The 19,841-nt window shown below is 46.0% G+C and overlaps 1 protein-coding gene across 3 annotated transcripts in view; it reads right to left on the bottom strand.

Moving 5' to 3' along the window:
* Positions 1 to 444: 444 nt before the first annotated feature.
* Positions 445 to 19,841, bottom strand: part of LOC106595470 (serine/threonine-protein kinase PAK 2) — a 28,765-nt gene continuing 9,368 nt past the window's right edge. For 2 of the 3 annotated variants that reach the window (XM_082962911.1, XM_045697742.2), the window contains exons 2-15: positions 19,381 to 19,573; positions 19,024 to 19,133; positions 18,558 to 18,699; positions 17,279 to 17,295; positions 17,001 to 17,120; positions 16,734 to 16,854; positions 8,434 to 8,497; positions 7,668 to 7,716; positions 7,415 to 7,527; positions 7,138 to 7,255; positions 6,922 to 7,021; positions 4,603 to 4,799; positions 3,547 to 3,684; positions 445 to 3,454 (exon numbers count right to left, since the gene is read on the bottom strand). In XM_082962911.1, the coding sequence (XP_082819037.1) occupies positions 3,368 to 3,454; positions 3,547 to 3,684; positions 4,603 to 4,799; positions 6,922 to 7,021; positions 7,138 to 7,255; positions 7,415 to 7,527; positions 7,668 to 7,716; positions 8,434 to 8,497; positions 16,734 to 16,854; positions 17,001 to 17,120; positions 17,279 to 17,295; positions 18,558 to 18,699; positions 19,024 to 19,133; positions 19,381 to 19,555 (1,551 nt within the window). In that variant the 5' untranslated portion in view covers positions 19,556 to 19,573 and the 3' untranslated portion in view covers positions 445 to 3,367. Of the gene's footprint in view, positions 3,455 to 3,546; positions 3,685 to 4,194; positions 4,351 to 4,602; positions 4,800 to 6,921; positions 7,022 to 7,137; positions 7,256 to 7,414; positions 7,528 to 7,667; positions 7,717 to 8,433; positions 8,498 to 16,733; positions 16,855 to 17,000; positions 17,121 to 17,278; positions 17,296 to 18,557; positions 18,700 to 19,023; positions 19,134 to 19,380; positions 19,574 to 19,841 lie in introns of those variants that run through there. The other variant, XM_082962912.1, reaches the window with a different exon arrangement.

Genomic DNA, 19,841 nt, shown 5'->3' on the forward strand with positions numbered 1-19,841 from the left:
TGTTCATTAAGATGAAGTGACAGTTGGGCTTCCCCCCATAGAGGTTGTGTTCATTAAGATGAAGTGACAGTTGGGCTTCCCCCCCATAGAGGTTGTGTTCATTAAGATGAAGTGACAGTTGGGCTTCCCCCCATAGAGGTTGTGTTCATTAAGATGAAGTGACAGTTGGGCTTCCCCCCATAGAGGTTGTGTTCATTAAGATGAAGTGACAGTTGGGCTTCCCCCCATAGAGGTTGTGTTCATTAAGATGAAGTGACAGTTGGGCTTCCCCCCATAGAGGTTGTGTTCATTAAGATGAAGTGACAGTTGGGCTTCCCCCCATAGAGGTTGTGTTCATTAAGATGAAGTGACAGTTGGGCTTCCCCCCATAGAGGTTGTGTTCATTAAGATGAAGTGACAGTTGGGCTTCCCCCCATAGAGGTTGTGTTCATTAAGATGAAGTGACAGTTGGGCTTCCCCCCATAGAGGTTGTGTTCATTAAGATGAAGTGACAGTTGGGCTTCCCCCCATAGAGGTTGTGTTCATTAAGATGAAGTGACAGTTAGGCTTCCCCCCATAGAGGTTGTGTTCATTAAGATGAAGTGACAGTTGGGCTTCCCCCCATAGAGGTTGTGTTCATTAAGATGAAGTGACAGTTGGGCTTCCCCCCATAGAGGTTGTGTTCATTAAGATGAAGTGACAGTTGGGCTTCCCCCCATAGAGGTTGTGTTCATTAAGATGAAGTGACAGTTGGGCTTCCCCCCATAGAGGTTGTGTTCATTAAGATGAAGTGACAGTTAGGCTTCCCCCCATAGAGGTTGTGTTCATTAAGATGAAGTGACAGTTGGGCTTCCCCCCATAGAGGTTGTGTTCATTAAGATGAAGTGACAGTTGGGCTTCCCCCCATAGAGGTTGTGTTCATTAAGATGAAGTGACAGTTGGGCTTCCCCCCATAGAGGTTGTGTTCATTAAGATGAAGTGACAGTTGGGCTTCCCCACATAGAGGTTGTGTTCATTAAGATGAAGTGACAGTTGGGCTTCCCCCCATAGAGGTTGTGTTCATTAAGATGAAGTGACAGTTGGGCTTCCCCCCATAGAGGTTGTGTTCATTAAGATGAAGTGACAGTTAGGCTTCCCCCCATAGAGGTTGTGTTCATTAAGATGAAGTGACAGTTGGGCTTCCCCCCATAGAGGTTGTGTTCATTAAGATGAAGTGACAGTTGGGCTTCCCCCCATAGAGGTTGTGTTCATTAAGATGAAGTGACAGTTGGGCTTCCCCCCATAGAGGTTGTGTTCATTAAGATGAAGTGACAGTTAGGCTTCCCCCCATAGAGGTTGTGTTCATTAAGATGAAGTGACAGTTGGGCTTCCCCCCATAGAGGTTGTGTTCATTAAGGCACACCGTTATGGAACGTTTCTTGCAGAATGTTAGTTACAAAAAACCAAATGAAAAGTATACATACACATTAAAAAACAGTTGTCTAAGTATCCAGATTTCTTCCCCTCAACGTTTGTCAAAGTACATAATATACAAAACGATTTTGAAAAATGTAATTTGGTTTTGCTGCCAAAATATTTGAATTGAATACCGAGATAGTTCCATACAGCAATTATTTTCTTTCATTTTGTTAAAGGTGCAATCTGTAGTTTTATTTGCAGGTGTACTGCAACACTGATACTGTAGGCTTGAAATGAACTATTTGTTTGTGGGACAATCCTTTTTACAGATTGCACCTTTACATTTCTTAGTCAGAGTAGAGAGAAAGAAAGAACGGGTAGCAGGCAGAGACAAACAGAACAAGAAAACCTCACAACATCTGAATGAAAAAGAGGGTAAGGAAAATGGAGGGGGGGTGAGGGACAGATGAGGAGAGGGGGTGAGGGACAGACAGGGAGGGAGGGGGTAAGAGACATAGGAAGACTGGTGTGTGATATGGAGTGAGGGGTGAAGGACAGAGGGGAAGGGGGGGTGAGGGACAGGGAGGGAGGGAGGGGGTAAGAGACATAGGAAGACTGGTGTGTGATATGGAGTGAGGGGTGAAGGACAGAGGGGAAGGGGGGGTGAGGGACAGGGAGGGAGGGAGGGGGTAAGAGACATAGGAAGACTGGTGTGTGATATGGAGTGAGGGGTGAAGGACAGAGGGGAAGGGGGGGTGAGGGACAGACAGGGAGGGAGGGGGTAAGAGACATAGGAAGACTGGTGTGTGATATGGAGTGAGGGGTGAAGGACAGAGGGGAAGGGGGGGTGAGGGACAGACAGGGAGGGAGGGGGTAAGAGACATAGGAAGACTGGTGTGTGATATGGAGTGAGGGGTGAAGGACAGAGGGGAAGGGGGGGTGAGGGACAGACAGGGAGGGAGGGGGTAAGAGACATAGGAAGACTGGTGTGTGATATGGAGTGAGGGGTGAAGGACAGAGGGGAAGGGGGGGTGAGGGACAGGGAGGGAGGGAGGGGGTAAGAGACATAGGAAGACTGGTGTGTGATATGGAGTGAGGGGTGAAGGACAGAGGGGAAGGGGGGGTGAGGGACAGACAGGGAGGGAGGGAGTAAGAGACATAGGAAGACTGGTGTGTGATATGGAGTGAGGGGTGAAGGACAGAGGGGAAGGGGGGGTGAGGGACAGGGAGGGAGGGAGGGGGTAAGAGACATAGGAAGACTGGTGTGTGATATGGAGTGAGGGGTGAAGGACAGAGGGGAAGGGGGGGTGAGGGACAGACAGGGAGGGAGGGGGTAAGAGACATAGGAAGACTGGTGTGTGATATGGAGTGAGGGGTGAAGGACAGAGGGGAAGGGGGGGTGAGGGACAGGGAGGGAGGGAGGGGGTAAGAGACATAGGAAGACTGGTGTGTGATATGGAGTGAGGGGTGAAGGACAGAGGGGAAGGGGGGGTGAGGGACAGACAGGGAGGGAGGGGGTAAGAGACATAGGAAGACTGGTGTGTGATATGGAGTGAGGGGTGAAGGACAGAGGGGAAGGGGGGGTGAGGGACAGACAGGGAGGGAGGGGGTAAGAGACATAGGAAGACTGGTGTGTGATATGGAGTGAGGGGTGAAGGACAGAGGGGAAGGGGGGGTGAGGGACAGACAGGGAGGGAGGGGGTAAGAGACATAGGAAGACTGGTGTGTGATATGGAGTGAGGGGTGAAGGACAGAGGGGAAGGGGAGTCAAACAGAGCAGGAGGCTGACTTGTGTGACTTGTAGGTGTACGAGCCAGGGCGCTAGCAGGCTAGCGTTTAGCATCAAGGAGGAGATGCTGTCAATTACAGAGAGGCACTGACGTGTTGGCACAGTAGGGCTGGAAGTTAGCTGGTAAAGCTAGTAGTTAGCAGTTAGCGGTCAGGCTAACACAGAAATATAGGAATCCAGTGTATCTGTGGCTAACCAGGGTTAGCGGTTACTCTTCATGGCCTCCTTGGCTGCCAGGATGAGAGGGGTGAGGCTGGAGAGAGGCTTGGCCAGCTTTAGGAATGGATGCTGCAGGGAAGACAGGAGATCAACCAATGAAACACGGTGTGTATGTATGTGTGTATGTGTTTGTTTGTGCGTGTGTGTGTGTGTGTGTGTACCTGCAGTAGTTCTTTCCCCCCTCCTCTCTTCTCTACATCCATCTCCAGACAGCGGGACAGGAAGGACCTGAACACTGGAGATAACTTCTCTGGAGACTGGAGCTCTGGAGTCCCATTGGTGGCTATCAGGTAGAGGGCCTGTAGGAGACAGACAGACAGACACACACTGAACATTAGTGGCTATCAGGTAGAGGGCCTGTAGGGCAGACAGACAGACAGACACACACTGAACATTAGTGGCTATCAGGTAGAGGGCCTGTAGGCAGACAGACAGACAGACAGACACACACTGAACATTAGTGGCTATCAGGTAGAGGGCCTGTAGGAGACAGACAGACAGACAGACACACACTGAACATTAGTGGCTATCAGGTAGAGGGCCTGTAGGCAGACAGACAGACAGACACACACTGAACATTAGTGGCTATCAGGTAGAGGGCCTGTAGGAGACAGACAGACAGACACACACTGAACATTAGTGGCTATCAGGTAGAGGGCCTGTAGGAGACAGACAGACAGACACACACTGAACATCAGTGGCTATCAGGTAGAGGGCCTGTAGGAGACAGACAGACAGACAGACACACACTGAACATTAGTGGCTATCAGGTAGAGGGCCTGTAGGAGACAGACAGACAGACACACACTGAACATCAGTGGCTATCAGGTAGAGGGCCTGTAGGAGACAGACAGACAGACAGACACACACTGAACATTAGTGGCTATCAGGTAGAGGGCCTGTAGGAGACAGACAGACAGACAGACAGACACACACTGAACATTAGTGGCTATCAGGTAGAGGGCCTGTAGGAGACAGACAGACAGACACACACTGAACATCAGTGGCCACCAAGTGCAATGCCTGTACACACACGCATGGAACCCACCCTCCACCCCTTCACACACACACACTCACACACACACTCCACACACACACACACACACACACACACACACACACACACACACACACACACACACACACACACACACACACACACACCACACACACACACACACACACACACACACACACACACACACATCCAACCTCACCCTGAGTGGGTTCTCGTTGAGGTAAGGGGGCTCTCCCTCCACCATCTCTATAGCCATGATGCCCAGGGACCAGATGTCCACCTTGGGTCCGTAGGCCTTCCTGGTCACCACCTCAGGAGCCATCCAGTAGGGAGTCCCCACCATGGTGCTCCTCTTACTCTGCTCTGGAGTGATCTGGGCACAGAACCCAAAGTCAGCTGGAGAGGGAGGGGAGAGGACAGACATATTAGAGGGAAGGTCACCCCAGTAGTATAACGATCGGGTACAATGCAATAAGATCCAAGGTAGTGTGATTATCAAGTTAATATGAAACATTCATCTAGTCACATTCAGCTAGACAGAGGAGAGAAAACAGCTAATTTAGTGTGATTATCAAGCCAATACAATGATAGGACACAAAACAATAGGACACTTAGGATTGGCAAGGCATTTTATCTAGGAACAGAACCCAGAACCAGCTACAGACGAGAGGGGGAGAAGGAGGAGAGGGGACGAGAGGAAGGGAGAGAGGAAGAGGAGGCAGACGGAAAGTGTGTGTGTAACGTGTACGCCGGGAGTCAGGAAGCAGCTACAGGGAGTGAATAATTGAAATAACCTGTTGGGGGTAGGGGGCAGTATTTACACGGCCGGATAAAAAACGTACCCGATTTAATCTGGTTATTACTACTGCCCAGAAACTAGAATATGCATATAATTATTGGCTTTGGATAGAAAACACCCTAAAGTTTCTAAAACTGTTTGAATGGTGTCTGTGAGTATAACAGAACTCATATGGCAGGCAAAAACCTGAGAAGATTCCTTACAGGAAGTGCCCTCTCTGACCATTCCTTGAGCTTCTTGTCTCTGTTTATTGAAGACTGAGGATCTTTGCTGTAACGTGACACTTCCTACGGCTCCCATAGGCTCTCAGAGCCCGGGAAAAAGCTGAATGATATCGAGGCAGCCCCAGGCTGAAACACATTTGCGCTTTTGGCAAGTGGCCGATCAGAGGACAATGGGCTTAGGCGCGTGGACGAGTCGACCCCATGCTTTATTTTCTTTCGTCTTTTTACCTAAACGCAGATTCCCGGTCGGAATATTATCGCTTTTTTACGAGAAAAATGGCATAAAAATTGATTTTAAACAGCGGTTGACATGCTTCGAAGTACGGTAATGGAATATTTAGAATTTTTTTGTCACGAAATGTGTCGTGCTCGTCACCCTTCTTTACCATTCGGATAGTGTCTTGAACGCACAAACAAAACGCCGCTATTTGGATATAACTATGGATTATTTTGAACCAAACCAACATTTGTTATTGAAGTAGAAGTCCTGGGAGTGCATTCTGATGAAGAACACCAAAGGTAATAACATTTTTCTTATAGTAAATCGGACTTTGGTGAGTGTTAAACTTGCTGGGTGTCTAAATAGCTAGCCCTGTGATGCCGGGCTATCTACTGAGAATATTGCAAAATGTGCTTTCACCGAAAGCTATTTTAAAATCAGACATATCGAGTGCATAGAGGAGTTCTGTATCTATAGTTCTTAAAATAATTGTTATGCTTTTTGTGAACGTTTATCGTGAGTAATTTAGTACATTTTTAGTAAATTCACCGGAAGTTTGCGGGGGTATGCTAGTTCTGAACGTCACATGCTAATGTAAAAAGCTGGTTTTTGATATAAATATTAACTTGATTGAACAAAACATGCATGTATTGTATAACATAATGTCCTAGGTGTGTCATCTGATGAAGATCATCAAAGGTTAGTGCTGCATTTAGCTGTCTTCTGGGTTTATGTGACATTATATGCTAGCTTGAAAAATGGGTGTCTGATTATTTCTGGCTGGGTACTCTGCTGACATAATCTAATGTTTTGCTTTCGTTGTAAAGCCTTTTTGAAATCGGACAGTGTGGTTAGATTAACGAGAGTCTTGTCTTTAAAATGGTGTAAAATAGTCATATGTTTGAGAAATTGAAGTAATAGCATTTCTAAGGTATTTGAATAACGCGCCACAGGATTCCACTGGCTGTTACGTAGGTGGGACGATTTCATCCCGCCAACCCTTGAGAGGTTAATAAATAGAACATAGTACAAAACAAGAAACAGAAAAGGCTCACAGACATGAAACATGAACAGAGTCAATAACGCCTGGGGAAGGAACCAAAGTGAGTGACATATATAGGGAAGGTAATCAGGGAGGTGATGGAGTCCAGGTGAGTCTGATGAGGCCCTGGTGCGCATAACAATGGTGACAGGTGTGCGCCATAATGAGCAGCCTGGTGACCTAGAGCGCCGGAGAGGGAGCACACGTGACCGTGTGTGTGTGTGTGTTCTTACTGAGCTTGACAGATCCGTCCATTCCCAGCAGAACGTTGTCACTCTTGATGTCTCTGTGGATCACCTGGTTGGCATGGAGGAACTCCAGAGCCTGCAGACACTACAGGACACACACAGGACACACCGTCACACACACCTCCCTGTGCTCTGTGACTGAGTGTGTGTGAGTTTACCGTTCGGCAGACAGCAGCAGTGTGTGTGTGTGCGCGTGTGTACCTCTCTGCACACAGCAGCGATCTGAGCCTCGTCCATGCATGTTTCCGTGACAACGTCCGTTAGCGAACCTCCAGCCAGATACTCCATCACCACAAACAACTCCTCACCTACCAGGAAACTACACACACACACACACACACACACACACACACACACACACACACACACACACACACACACACACACACACACACACACACAGAAACAAAGTAAATAACTGAGTCCAACACACAGAGTACTGACACACAGGCGTACCTCTGAGGTGTGTGTGTGTTACCTGTCTACGTAGTTGACGATGTTAGGTTGCTGTAACTCCTTCATCACCAGGATCTCGTTGATGATCAGCTCCTTCTTCGGCTGTTTCTGGAGGTTGATCTGTTTGATAGCTACCTGTAACACACACACACACACACACACACACACGTTCTAGGTCTGTGTCAGGTCTGTTGTGTGAATGGCATACTTAGTTTGTACTGCATGTCAGTCTGAATGTGTGTGTGTGTTGGTGTTGACACAGGAAGGGACAATACCTCTGCACCAGTGGCAACATCGATGGCTGTGTAGACAGTACCAGACGCTCTGAGAGAGAGAACGAGAGCGAGGGAGAGAGAGAGAGAGAGAGAGAGAGAGAGAGGGAGAGAGGGAGAGAGAGAGAGAACGAGAGACAGAGAGAGAGAGAGAGAGAACGAGAGAGACAGAGGGAGAGAGAGAGAGAGAACGAGAGAGAGGGAGAGAGAGAGAACGAGAGAGAGGGAGAGAGAACGAGAGACAGAGAGAGAGAACGAGAGAGAGAGAGACAGCGAGAGAGAGAGAGAGAGAGAGAGGGAGAGCGAGAGAGAGAGAGAGAGGGAGAGAGAGGGAGAGCGAGAGAGAACGAGAGACAGCGAGAGAGAGAGAGAGAGAGAGAGCGAGAGAGAGACAGCGAGAGAGAGAGAGAGAGAGAGGGAGAGCGAGAGAGAGAGAGAGAGAGGGAGGGAGAGCGAGAGAGAACGAGAGACAGCGAGAGAGAGAGAGAGAGAGAGAGAGAACGAGAGAGAGAGAGAGAGAGAGAGAGAGAGAGGGAGAGCGAGAGAGAACAAGAGACAGCGAGAGAGAGAGAGAACGAGAGAGAGGGAGAGCGAGAGAGAACGAGAGACAGCGAGAGAGAGAGAGAGAGAGAGAGAGAGAGAGACAGAGAGAGAGTAGTGTCCAATCTGTTACTTAGATATGGATAAAGGCACAAAAAGGTGAACATGTAAATGGACTCACCTCTGCAGTGTGTGTGTGTGTGTGTGTGTGTGTGTGTGTGTGTCTCACCCCTGGCCGATCTTCTCATAGCGTGTGTACTTCTTCTTGGGATCTCCAATACTGACGATGGTTCCTGAAAGACATAGAACCAGACTGGTGACATAATGTGTGTGATATACTGTATGTCTGTGTGTAATATACTGTATGTCTGTGTGTGATATACTGTATGTCTGTGTGTGATATACTGTATGTCTGTGTGTGATATACTGTATGTCTGTGTGTGATATACTGTATGTCTGTGTGTGATATACTGTATGTCTGTGTGTAATATACTGTATGTCTGTGTGTAATATACTGTATGTCTGTGTGTAATATACTGTATGTCTGTGTGTGATATACTGTATGTCTGTGTGTAATATACTGTATGTCTGTGTGTGATATACTGTATGTCTGTGTGTAATATACTGTATGTCTGTGTGTAATATACTGTATGTCTGTGTGTGATATACTGTATGTCTGTGTGTGATATACTGTATGTCTGTGTGTGATATACTGTATGTCTGTGTGTAATATACTGTATGTCTGTGTGTAATATACTGTATGTCTGTGTGTGATATACTGTATGTCTGTGTGTGATATACTGTATGTCTGTGTGTGATATACTGTATGTCTGTGTGTAATATACTGTATGTCTGTGTGTAATATACTGTATGTCTGTGTGTGATATACTGTATGTCTGTGTGTGATATACTGTATGTCTGTGTGTAATATACTGTATGTCTGTGTGTGATATACTGTATGTCTGTGTGTAATATACTGTATGTCTGTGTGTAATATACTGTATGTCTGTGTGTGATATACTGTATGTCTGTGTGTGATATACTGTATGTCTGTGTGTGATATACTGTATGTCTGTGTGTGATATACTGTATGTCTGTGTGTGATATACTGTATGTCTGTGTGTGATATACTGTATGTCTGTGTGTAATATACTGTATGTCTGTGTGTGATATACTGTATGTCTGTGTGTAATATACTGTATGTCTGTGTGTGATATACTGTATGTCTGTGTGTAATATACTGTATGTCTGTGTGTGATATACTGTATGTCTGTGTGTAATATACTGTATGTCTGTGTGTAATATACTGTATGTCTGTGTGTGATATACTGTATGTCTGTGTGTAATATACTGTATGTCTGTGTGTGATATACTGTATGTCTGTGTGTGATATACTGTATGTCTGTGTGTGATATACTGTATGTCTGTGTGTAATATACTGTATGTCTGTGTGTGATATACTGTATGTCTGTGTGTAATATACTGTATGTCTGTGTGTGATATACTGTATGTCTGTGTGTGATATACTGTATGTCTGTGTGTAATATACTGTATGTCTGTGTGTGATATACTGTATGTCTGTGTGTAATATACTGTATGTCTGTGTGTAATATACTGTATGTCTGTGTGTGATATACTGTATGTCTGTGTGTAATATACTGTATGTCTGTGTGTAATATACTGTATGTCTGTGTGTAATATACTGTATGTCTGTGTGTGATATACTGTATGTCTGTGTGTAATATACTGTATGTCTGTGTGTGATATACTGTATGTCTGTGTGTAATATACTGTATGTCTGTGTGTAATATACTGTATGTCTGTGTGTGATATACTGTATGTCTGTGTGTAATATACTGTATGTCTGTGTGTAATATACTGTATGTCTGTGTGTGATATACTGTATGTCTGTGTGTAATATACTGTATGTCTGTGTGTAATATACTGTATGTCTGTGTGTAATATACTGTATGTATGTGTGTAATATACTGTATGTCTGTGTGTAATATACTGTATGTCTGTGTGTAATATGATGTGTGTGATATACTGTATGTCTGTGTGTAATATGATGTGTGTGATATACTGTATGTCTGTGTGTAATATGATGTGTGTGATATACTGTATGTCTGTGTGTAATATGATGTGTGTGATATACTGTATGTCTGTGTGTAATATACTGTATGTCTGTGTGTAATATACTGTATGTCTGTGTGTAATATGATGTGTGTGATATACTGTATGTCTGTGTGTAATACACTGTATGTCTGTGTGTAATATACTGTATGTCTGTGTGTGATATACTGTATGTCTGTGTGTAATATGATGTGTGTAATATACTGTATGTCTGTGTGTAATATGATGTGTGTGATATACTGTATGTCTGTGTGTAATATGATGTGTGTGATATACTGTATGTCTGTGTGTAATATGATGTGTGTGATATACTGTATGTCTGTGTGTAATATGATGTGTGTGATATACTGTATGTCTGTGTGTAATATGATGTGTGTGATATACTGTATGTCTGTGTGTAATATGATGTGTGTGATATACTGTATGTCTGTGTGTAATATGATGTGTGTGATATACTGTATGTCTGTGTGTAATATGATGTGTAATAATATGCGGTCACAACTTGCAGACTTGTTTACGTGCTGCTGTGTGGTTTGTTGCTAACATTACTTTACTACCTGACAACTTTACGGTTTTGACTTTTTAATTACCATTTATATTTTTTGTTTTTCCCTCACCCAACTTTTTTTTCATTCAAATTTTTCACTCCGGAGGTTTTATCTGGACATGGTTCATCAGGACCTCCAACAGCCGAAGCTAAGTAACATTAACATGATGCCTCCTAATTGCAGTGGCTGTACTCATAATATACAGGAGAACGATCGCCTTACGGCGAGGATAGCTGTGCTGCAAGCCCAGCTTCAGACGCAATCGTTAGGCAAGGGTAATTTCAGTGTAGGAAAGGATGAAACAGCGTCTGTGCCACCAGTAAGTACAGATAGTAACGTTAGTATAAACCCCCTCGCACGGTCCCCGCAGCCGGACATCTTTCTCATGGCTTCTGGAGGGAAACGCTGTAGGAATGCTCAACCGGTGTCGCTTATTCAGCCGACAGAAACTTTCAACCAGTTCTCCCCATTAAGCAGCGAGTCGGAGTCAGAGGCCGAGCCTTCTCTGGTCTCTACTCCTCCAGTTTCGGGGTCTGAGACGCCGACGGCTCCCACCATTAGCTCTGACAAATTGAAAACCCTAGTCACTGGCTACTCCATTACCCGCAGTATTAGATTTAAAACGAATCATCCAGCGATCATACACTGTTTACCAGGGGGCAGGGCTACCGTTAAGGCTAATCTAAAGATGGTGCTGGCTAAAGCTAAAACTGGCGAGTGTAGAGAGTATAGAGATATTGTTATCCACGTCGGCACCAACGATGTTAGGATGAAACAGTCAGAGGTCACCAAGCGCCACATAGCTTCAGCGTGTAAATCAGCTAGAAAGATGTGTCGGCATCGATTAATTGTCTCTGGCCCCCTCCCAGTTAGGGGGAGTGATGAGCTCTACAGCAGAGTCTCACAACTCAATCGCTGGTTGAAAACTGTTTTCTGCCCCTCCCAAAAGATAGAATTTGTAGATAATTGTCCCTCTTTCTGGGACTCACCCACAAACAGGACCATGCCTGGCCTGCTGAGGAGTGACGGACTCCATCCTAGCTGGAGGGGTGCTCTCATCTTATCTACGAACATAGACAGGGCTCTAACTCCCCTAGCTCCACAATGAAATAGGGTGCAGGCCAGGCAGCAGGCTGTTAGCCAGCCTGCCAGCTTAGTGGAGTCTGCCACTAGCACAGTCAGTGTAGTCAGCTCAGCTATCCCCATTGAGACCGTGTCTGTGCCTCGACCTAGGTTGGGCAAAACTAAACATGGCGGTGTTCGCCTTAGCAATCTCACAAGAATAAAGACCTCCTCCATTCCTGCCATTATTGAAAGAGATCGTGATACCTCACATCTCAAAATAGGGCTACTTAATGTTAGATCCCTCAGTTCCAAGGCAGTTATAGTCAATGAACTAATCACTGATCATAATCTTGATGTGATTGGCCTGACTGAAACATGGCTTAAGCCTGATGAATTTACTGTTTTAAATGAGGCCTCACCTCCTGGTTACACTAGTGACCATATCCCCCACGCATCCCGCAAAGGCGGAGGTGTTGCTAACATTTACAATAGCAAATTTCAATTTACAAAAAAAACAACAACGACGTTTTCGTCTTTTGAGCTTCTAGTCATGAAATCTATGCAGCTACTCAATTACTTTTTATAGCTACTGTTTACAGGCCTCCTGGGCCATATGCAGCGTTCCTCACTGAGTTCCCTGAATTCCTATCGGACCTTGTTGTCATCTCAGATAATATTCAAATTTTTGGTGACTTTAATATTCACATAGAAAAGTCCACAGACCCACTCCAAAAGGCTTTCGGAGCCATCATCGACTCAGTGGGTCTTGTCCAACATGTCTCTGGACCTACTCACTGCCACAATCATACTCTGGGCCTAGTTTTGTCCCGTGGAATAAATGTTGTGGATCTTAATGTTTTTCCTCATAATCCTGGACCATCGGACCACCATTTTATTACGTTTGCAATCGCAACAAATAATCTGCTCAGACCCCAACCAAGGAGCATCAAAAGTCGTGCTATAAATTCTCAGACAACCCAAAGATTCCTTGATGCCCTCCCAGACTCCCTCTGCCTACCCAAGGACATCAGAGGACAAAAATCAGTTAACCAACTAACTGAGGAACTCAATTAAACTTTGCGCAATACCCTAGATGCAGTTGCACCCCTAAAAACTAAAAACATTAGTCATAAGAAACTAGCTCCCTGGTATACAGAAAATACACGAGCTCTGAAGCAAGCTTCCAGAAAATTGGAACGGAAATGGCGCCACACCAAACTGGAAGTCTTCCGACTAGCTTGGAAAGACAGTACCGTGCAGTATCGAAGAGCCCTCACTGCTGCTCGATCATCCTATTTTTCCAACTTAATTGAGGAAAATAAGAACAATCCGAAATTTATTTTTGATACTGTCGCAAAGCTAACTAACAAGCAGCATTCCCCAAGAGAGGATGGCTTTCACTTCAGCAGTAATAAATTCATGAACTTCTTTGAGGAAAAGATCATGATCATTAGAAAGCAAATTACGGACTCCTCTTTAAATCTGCGTATCCCTCCAAAGCTCCGTTGTCCTGAGTCTGCACAACTCTGCCAGGACCTACGATCAAGGGAGACACTAAAGTGTTTTAGTACTATATCTCTTGACACGATGATGAAAATAATCATGGCCTCTAAACCTTCAAGCTGCATACTGGACCCTATTCCAACTAAACTACTAAAAGAGCTGCTTCCTGTGCTTGGCCCTCCTATGTTGAACATAATAAACGGCTCTCTATCCACCGGATGTGTACCAAACTCACTAAAAGTGGCAGTAATAAAGCCTCTCTTGAAAAATCCAAACCTTGACCCAGAAAATATAAAAAACTATCGGCCTATAGCGAATCTTCCATTCCTCTCAAAAAAAATTGAAAAAGCTGTTGCGCAGCAACTCACTGCCTTCCTGAAGACAAACAATGTATACGAAACGCTTCAGTCTGGTTTTAGACCCCATCATAGCACTGAGACTGCACTTGTGAAGGCGGTAAATGACCTTTTAATGATGTCAGACCGAGGCTCTGCATCTGTCCTCGTGCTCCTAGATCTTAGTGCAGCTTTTGATACCATCGATCACCACATTCTTTTGGAGAGATTGGAAACCCAAATTGGTCTACACGGACAAGTTCTGGCCTGGTTTAGATCTTATCTGTCGGAAAGATATCAGTTTGTCTCTGTGAATGGTTTGTCCTCTGACAAATCAACTGTAAATTTCGGTGTTCCTCAAGGTTCCGTTTTAGGACCACTATTGTTTTCACTATATATTTTACCTCTTGGGGATGTCATTCGAAAACATAATGTTAAATTTCACTGCAATGCGGATGACACACAGCTGTACATTTCAATGAAACATGGTGAAGCCCCAAAATTGCCCTCGCTAGAAGCCTGTGTTTCAGACATAAGGAAGTGGATGGCTGCAAACTTTTAACTTTTAAACTCAGACAAAACAGAGATGCTTGTTCTAGGTCCCAAGAAACAAAGAGATCTTCTGTTAAATCTGACAATTAATCTTGATGGTTGTAAAGTCGTCTCAAATAAAACTGTGAAGAACCTCGGCGTTACTCTGGACCCTGATCTCTCTTTTGAAGAACATATCAAGACTGTTTCAAGGGCAGCTTTTTTCCATCTACGTAACATTGCAAAAATCAGAAACTTTCTGTCCACAAATGATGCACAAAAATTAATCCATGCTTTTGTTACTTCTAGGTTGGACTACTGCAATGCTCTACTTTCTGGCTACCCGGATAAAGCACTAAATAAACTTCATTTAGTGCTAAATACGGCTGCTAGAATCCTGACTAGAACCAAAGAATTTGATCATATTACTCCAGTGCTAGCGTCCCTACACTGGCTTCCTGTTAAGGCAAGGGCTGATTTCAAGGTTTTACTGCTAACCTACAAAGCCTTAAATGGGCTTGTTCCTACCTATCTTTCCGATTTGGTCCTGCCGTACATACCTACACGTACGCTACGGTCACAAGACGCAGGCCTCCTAATTGTCCCTAGAATTTCTAAGCAAAGAGCTGGAGGCAGGGCTTTCTCCTATAGAGCTCCATTTTTATGGAATGGTCTGCCTATCCATGTGAGAGACGCAGACTCGGTCTCAACCTTTAAGTCTTTACTGAAGACTCATCTCTTCAGTGGGTCCTATGATTGAGTGTAGTCTGGCCCAGGAGTGTGAAGGTGAACGGAAAGGCTCTGGAGCAACGAACCGCCCTTGCTGTCTCTGCCTGGCCGGTTCCCCTCTCTCCACTGGGATTCTCTGCCTCTAACCCTATTACAGGGGCTGAGTCACTGGCTTACTGGTGTTCTTCATGCCGTCCCTAGGAGGGGTGCGTCACTTGAGTGGGTTGAGTCACTGACATGGTCTTCCTGTCTGGGTTGGTGCCCCCCCTTGGGTTGTGCCGTGGTGGAGATCTTTGTAAGCTATACTCGGCCTTGTCTCAGGATGGTAAGTTGGTGGTTGAAGATATCCCTCTAGTGGTGTGGGGGCTGTGCTTTGGCAAAGTGGGTGGGCTTATATTCTTCCTGTTTGGTCCTGTCCGGGGGTATCATCGGATGGGACCACAGTGTCTCCTGACCCCTCCTGTCTCAGCCTCCAGTATTTATGCTGCAGTAGTTAATTTGTCGGGGGGCTAGGGTCAGTCTGTTATATCTGGAGTATTTCTCCTGTCTTATCCGGTGTCCTGTGGGAATTTAAGTTTGCTCTCTCTAATTCTCTCTTTCTTTCTTTCTCTCTCTCAGAGGACCTGAGCCCTAGGACCATGCCTCAGGACTACCTGACATGATGACGCCTTGCTGTCCCCAGTCCACCTGGCCGTGCTGCTGCTCCAGTTTCAACTGTTCTGCCTGCGGCTATGGAACCCTGACCTGTTCACCGGACGTGCTACCTGTCCCAGACCTGCTGTTTTCAACTCTCTTGAGACAGCAGGAGCGGTAGAGATACTCTCAATGATCGGCTATGAAAAGCCAACTGACATTTACTCTTGAGGTGCTGACTTGTTGCACCCTCGACAACTACTGTGATTATTATTATTTGACCATGCTGGTCATTTATGAACATTTGAACATCTTGGCCATGTTCTGTTATAATCTCCACCCGGCACAGCCAGAAGAGGACTGGCCACCCCTCATAGCCTGGTTCCTCTCTAGGTTTCTTCCTAGGTTTTGGCCTTTCTAGGGAGTTTTTCCTAGCCACTACACCTGCATTGCTTGCTGTTTGGGGTTTTAGGCTGGGTTTCTGTACAGCACTTTGAGATATCAGCTGATGTAAGAAGGGCTTTATAAATACATTTGATTTGATTTGATATACTGTATGTCTGTGTGTAATGTGATGTGTGTGATATATGCACAATACATTCTATTTGTGTAAGATACTGTGTGTGTGTGTGTGTGTGTGTGTGTGTGTGTGTGTTCCAGGCATGTGTGTTCCAGGTGTGTGTGTGTGTTCCAGGTATGTGTGTTCCAGGTGTGTGTGTGTTCCAGGAGTATGTGTTCCAGGTGTGTGTGTTCCAGGTATGTGTGTGTGTGTTCCAGGTGTGTGTGTTCCAGGTGTGTGTGTGTGTGTGTTCCAGGTAGGTGTGTTACAGGTGTGTGTGTGTGTGTGTGTTCCACGTGTGTGTGTGTGTTCCAGGTGTGTGTGTGTGTGTGTGTTCCAGGTAGGTGTGTTCCAGGTGTGTGTGTGTTCCAGGTGTGTGTGTGTGTGTGTTCCAGGTGTGTGTGTGTGTGTTCCAGGTAGGTGTGTTCCAGGTGTGTGTGTGTGTTCCAGGTGTGTATGTGTGTGTTCCAGGTGTGTGTGTGTGTTTCCTTACGTAGTTTCTCCATGATTTCCTCGTCAGTCATCTTGCCCTGCTGTTTCTTCTTGTTCCTGTTGGAGGCGGAGTCAGGCTCTGGCAGCGGGGGAAGTGGGTCGATGACAGACTTAGTGTACACCTACCACACACACAGACAGACACACACTGTTCAGTTCTAGGTTTTTTTCATTGCGGTCACACTATCTCAGAAGAGTAGCATTGTGTGTGTGTGTGTGTGTGTGTGTGTGTGTGTGTGTGTGTGTGTGTGTGTATGGGGTAACTTACTGATTTGGTGTGCTCAGGCCGTGGTGCCACAATAGGGGGCGGAGCTTCGTCTCCATCATCGTCATCATCATCACCGTCCTTACCGCCGGATGGCGAGGACGTGGCACCCTGCTTTCCAGGCTGGAACACACACACACACACACACACACACACACACACACACACACACACACACACACACACACACACCACACACACACACACACACACCTTGTTGCAATGAAGAAGCCCTTAGTAGTTTGTACTTTGGAATTTTCTTGTGGTAGTGTAGTACTCACCGACTGTGCATCTTTTTCTGAAGGAAGAGGACAGAGAGAGAGAGAGAGAGAGAGTTTTAATGACACATGTATAGACATCTGAGAGCTTTATAACTAATTCATTCACATGATAGAAGAGACCCTTCCCTTCCCTTCACAGTGCAGTACATAGGGAAAAGGGTGCCATTTGGGATGCAGCCAAATCACATCAAATAAAACTGTATTTATCACATGCGCCGAATACAACATGTGTCGCTTACCGTGAAACGCTGACTTACAAGCGCTTAACCAACAATGCAGAGTTTTAAGAAAATAAGAGTTTTAAGAAAATATTTGTTAAATAAACGAAAGAAAGAAAAAGTTACACAATAAAATAACAGTAGCGAGGCAGAGGGTGCAGGTACAGATTCAGTGTGCGGGGGTACAGGTTAGTTGGTAATATGTACATGTAGGTAGGGGTGAAGTGTCTATGCATAGATAATAGAAAATTGGGTAGCGGCAGTGTAAAAAAGGGGGTCAATGCAAATAGTCCAAGTGGCCATTTGATTTACTGTTCCGTAGTCTTATGGCTTGGGGGTAGAAGCTGTTAAAGAGCCTTTTGGACCTGCACTTGGCGCTCCGGTACCGCTTGCTGTGTGGTAGCAGAGGGAACAGTCTATGACTTGGGTGGCTGGAGTCTTTAGGGCCTTCCTCTGACACCGCCTGGTATAGAGGTCCTGGATGGCAGGAAGCTTGGCCCCAGTGATGTACTGGGCCATATGCACTACCCTCTGTAGTACCTTGCGGTCGGAGGGCGAGCAGTTGGCATACCAGGCGGTGATGCAACCAGTTAGGATGCTCTTGATGGTGCAGCTGTAAAACATTTTGAGGATCTGAGGACCCATGCCAAATCTTTTCAGTCTCCTGAGGGGGAATAGGTTTTGTTGTGCCCTCTTCACGACTGTCTTGGTGTGTTTGGACCATGTTAGTTTGTTGGTGATGTGGACACCAAGGAACTTGAAGCTCTCAACCTGCTCCACTACAGCCCCGTCGATGAGAATGGGGGTGTGTTCGGCCCTGTTTTTCCTGTAGTCCACGATCAGCTCGTTTGTCTTGCTCACGTTGAGGGAGAGGTTGTTGTCCTGGCACCACACGGCCAGGTCTTTGACCTCCTCCCTATAGGCTGTCTCATCGTTGTCGCTGATCAGGCCTACCACCGTTGTGTCGTCAGCAAACTTAATGATGGTGTTGGAGTCGTGGGTAAACAGGGAGTACAGGAGGGGACTAAGCACACACCCCTGAGATAGAGAGATGGACCAACCTGAGAAGGAGAGGTATTTCTGTTTTGCGGAGGAGGAGTCGTAGAACTTCAGAATGTCCAGAACAGCCTGAGGATTCTGCTTCTGCTCCGATTTACTGATGTTAGACGTCTGGAGCAGTTTGGACCACTGCTCTGGCATGCCCTACACACACACACACACACACACACACACACACACACACACACACCACACACACACACACACACACACACACACACACACAGATTATTACTGAAACACACACACACACACACAGATTATTACTGAAACACACACACACACACACACAGACACACACAGATTATTACTGAAACACACACATACACACACACAGATTATTACTGAAACACACACACACACAGATTATTACTGAAACACACACACACACACACACATATACGCCACAGACACACACACAGATGAATAGTTAAACACACACACTAAGAGAAACAAAGACAGACTCACTGTGAACTCTCCTGTGACGGCATCGAAGCCAACATGGATGGTGTGTTCAAAGTCTGACGGAGAGGAGATCTCTGGTCTGTTGTCCTTATCACGATCCTTCTTCCTGCCTCCTGCCACACACACACACACACACACACACACTCCTTAACACAGCTTAGATGTCTGTGTAGTTATGTGTGGTTCTGTGTATGTTTGTGTTTGTGTGTGTGTGGTATCATCATCGGCATCGGTCGACAGCCATAAGCAAGTGTGTGTGTGTGTGTATGTGCGCGTGCGCGTGCGTGTGTGTGTGTGTGTGTGTGTGCGTGCGTGCGTGCGTGCGTGCGTGCGTGCGTGTGTGTGTGTGTGTGAGAGTACCTTTCTCTGAGACGAATATGGAGATCATTTTACTTCGTTTCTGTTTCTCAGGAACAGAGGGGAGGGACCGAGAGTTATAGTTGCCCGACACGGAGTCCTTGGCTCCGCCTCCTTGGCTGTTCATTCTGACAGGCGGGGCGGGGGGCTTGTCTTCACACACACCGCTGTCACACATCTACACACACACACACACCTGGAGAGGGAGAGAGACACACCGCTGTCAGAGAGAAAGAGAGACCTCTATCACGCTTTGACACACCAACACAGAGTGAGAAGGTGTGTGTTTGGCGTGTGTGTGTCCGTGTCTGTGTGTAAGAGGGAACAAAGAGTGGATGAGGAAGGTACATGTTATGTGTGGTTTCCTGCTGTGTGCGTGTGTGTGTGTGTGTGTGTGCGTGCGTGCGTGCGTGTGTGTGTGTGTGTGCGTGCGTGCGTGTGTGTGTGTGTGTGCGTGTGTGTGT

Source organism: Salmo salar, chromosome 16, assembly GCF_965601325.2.
Source record: "Salmo salar chromosome 16, fSalSal1, whole genome shotgun sequence".
NCBI lineage: Eukaryota > Metazoa > Chordata > Actinopteri > Salmoniformes > Salmonidae > Salmo > Salmo salar.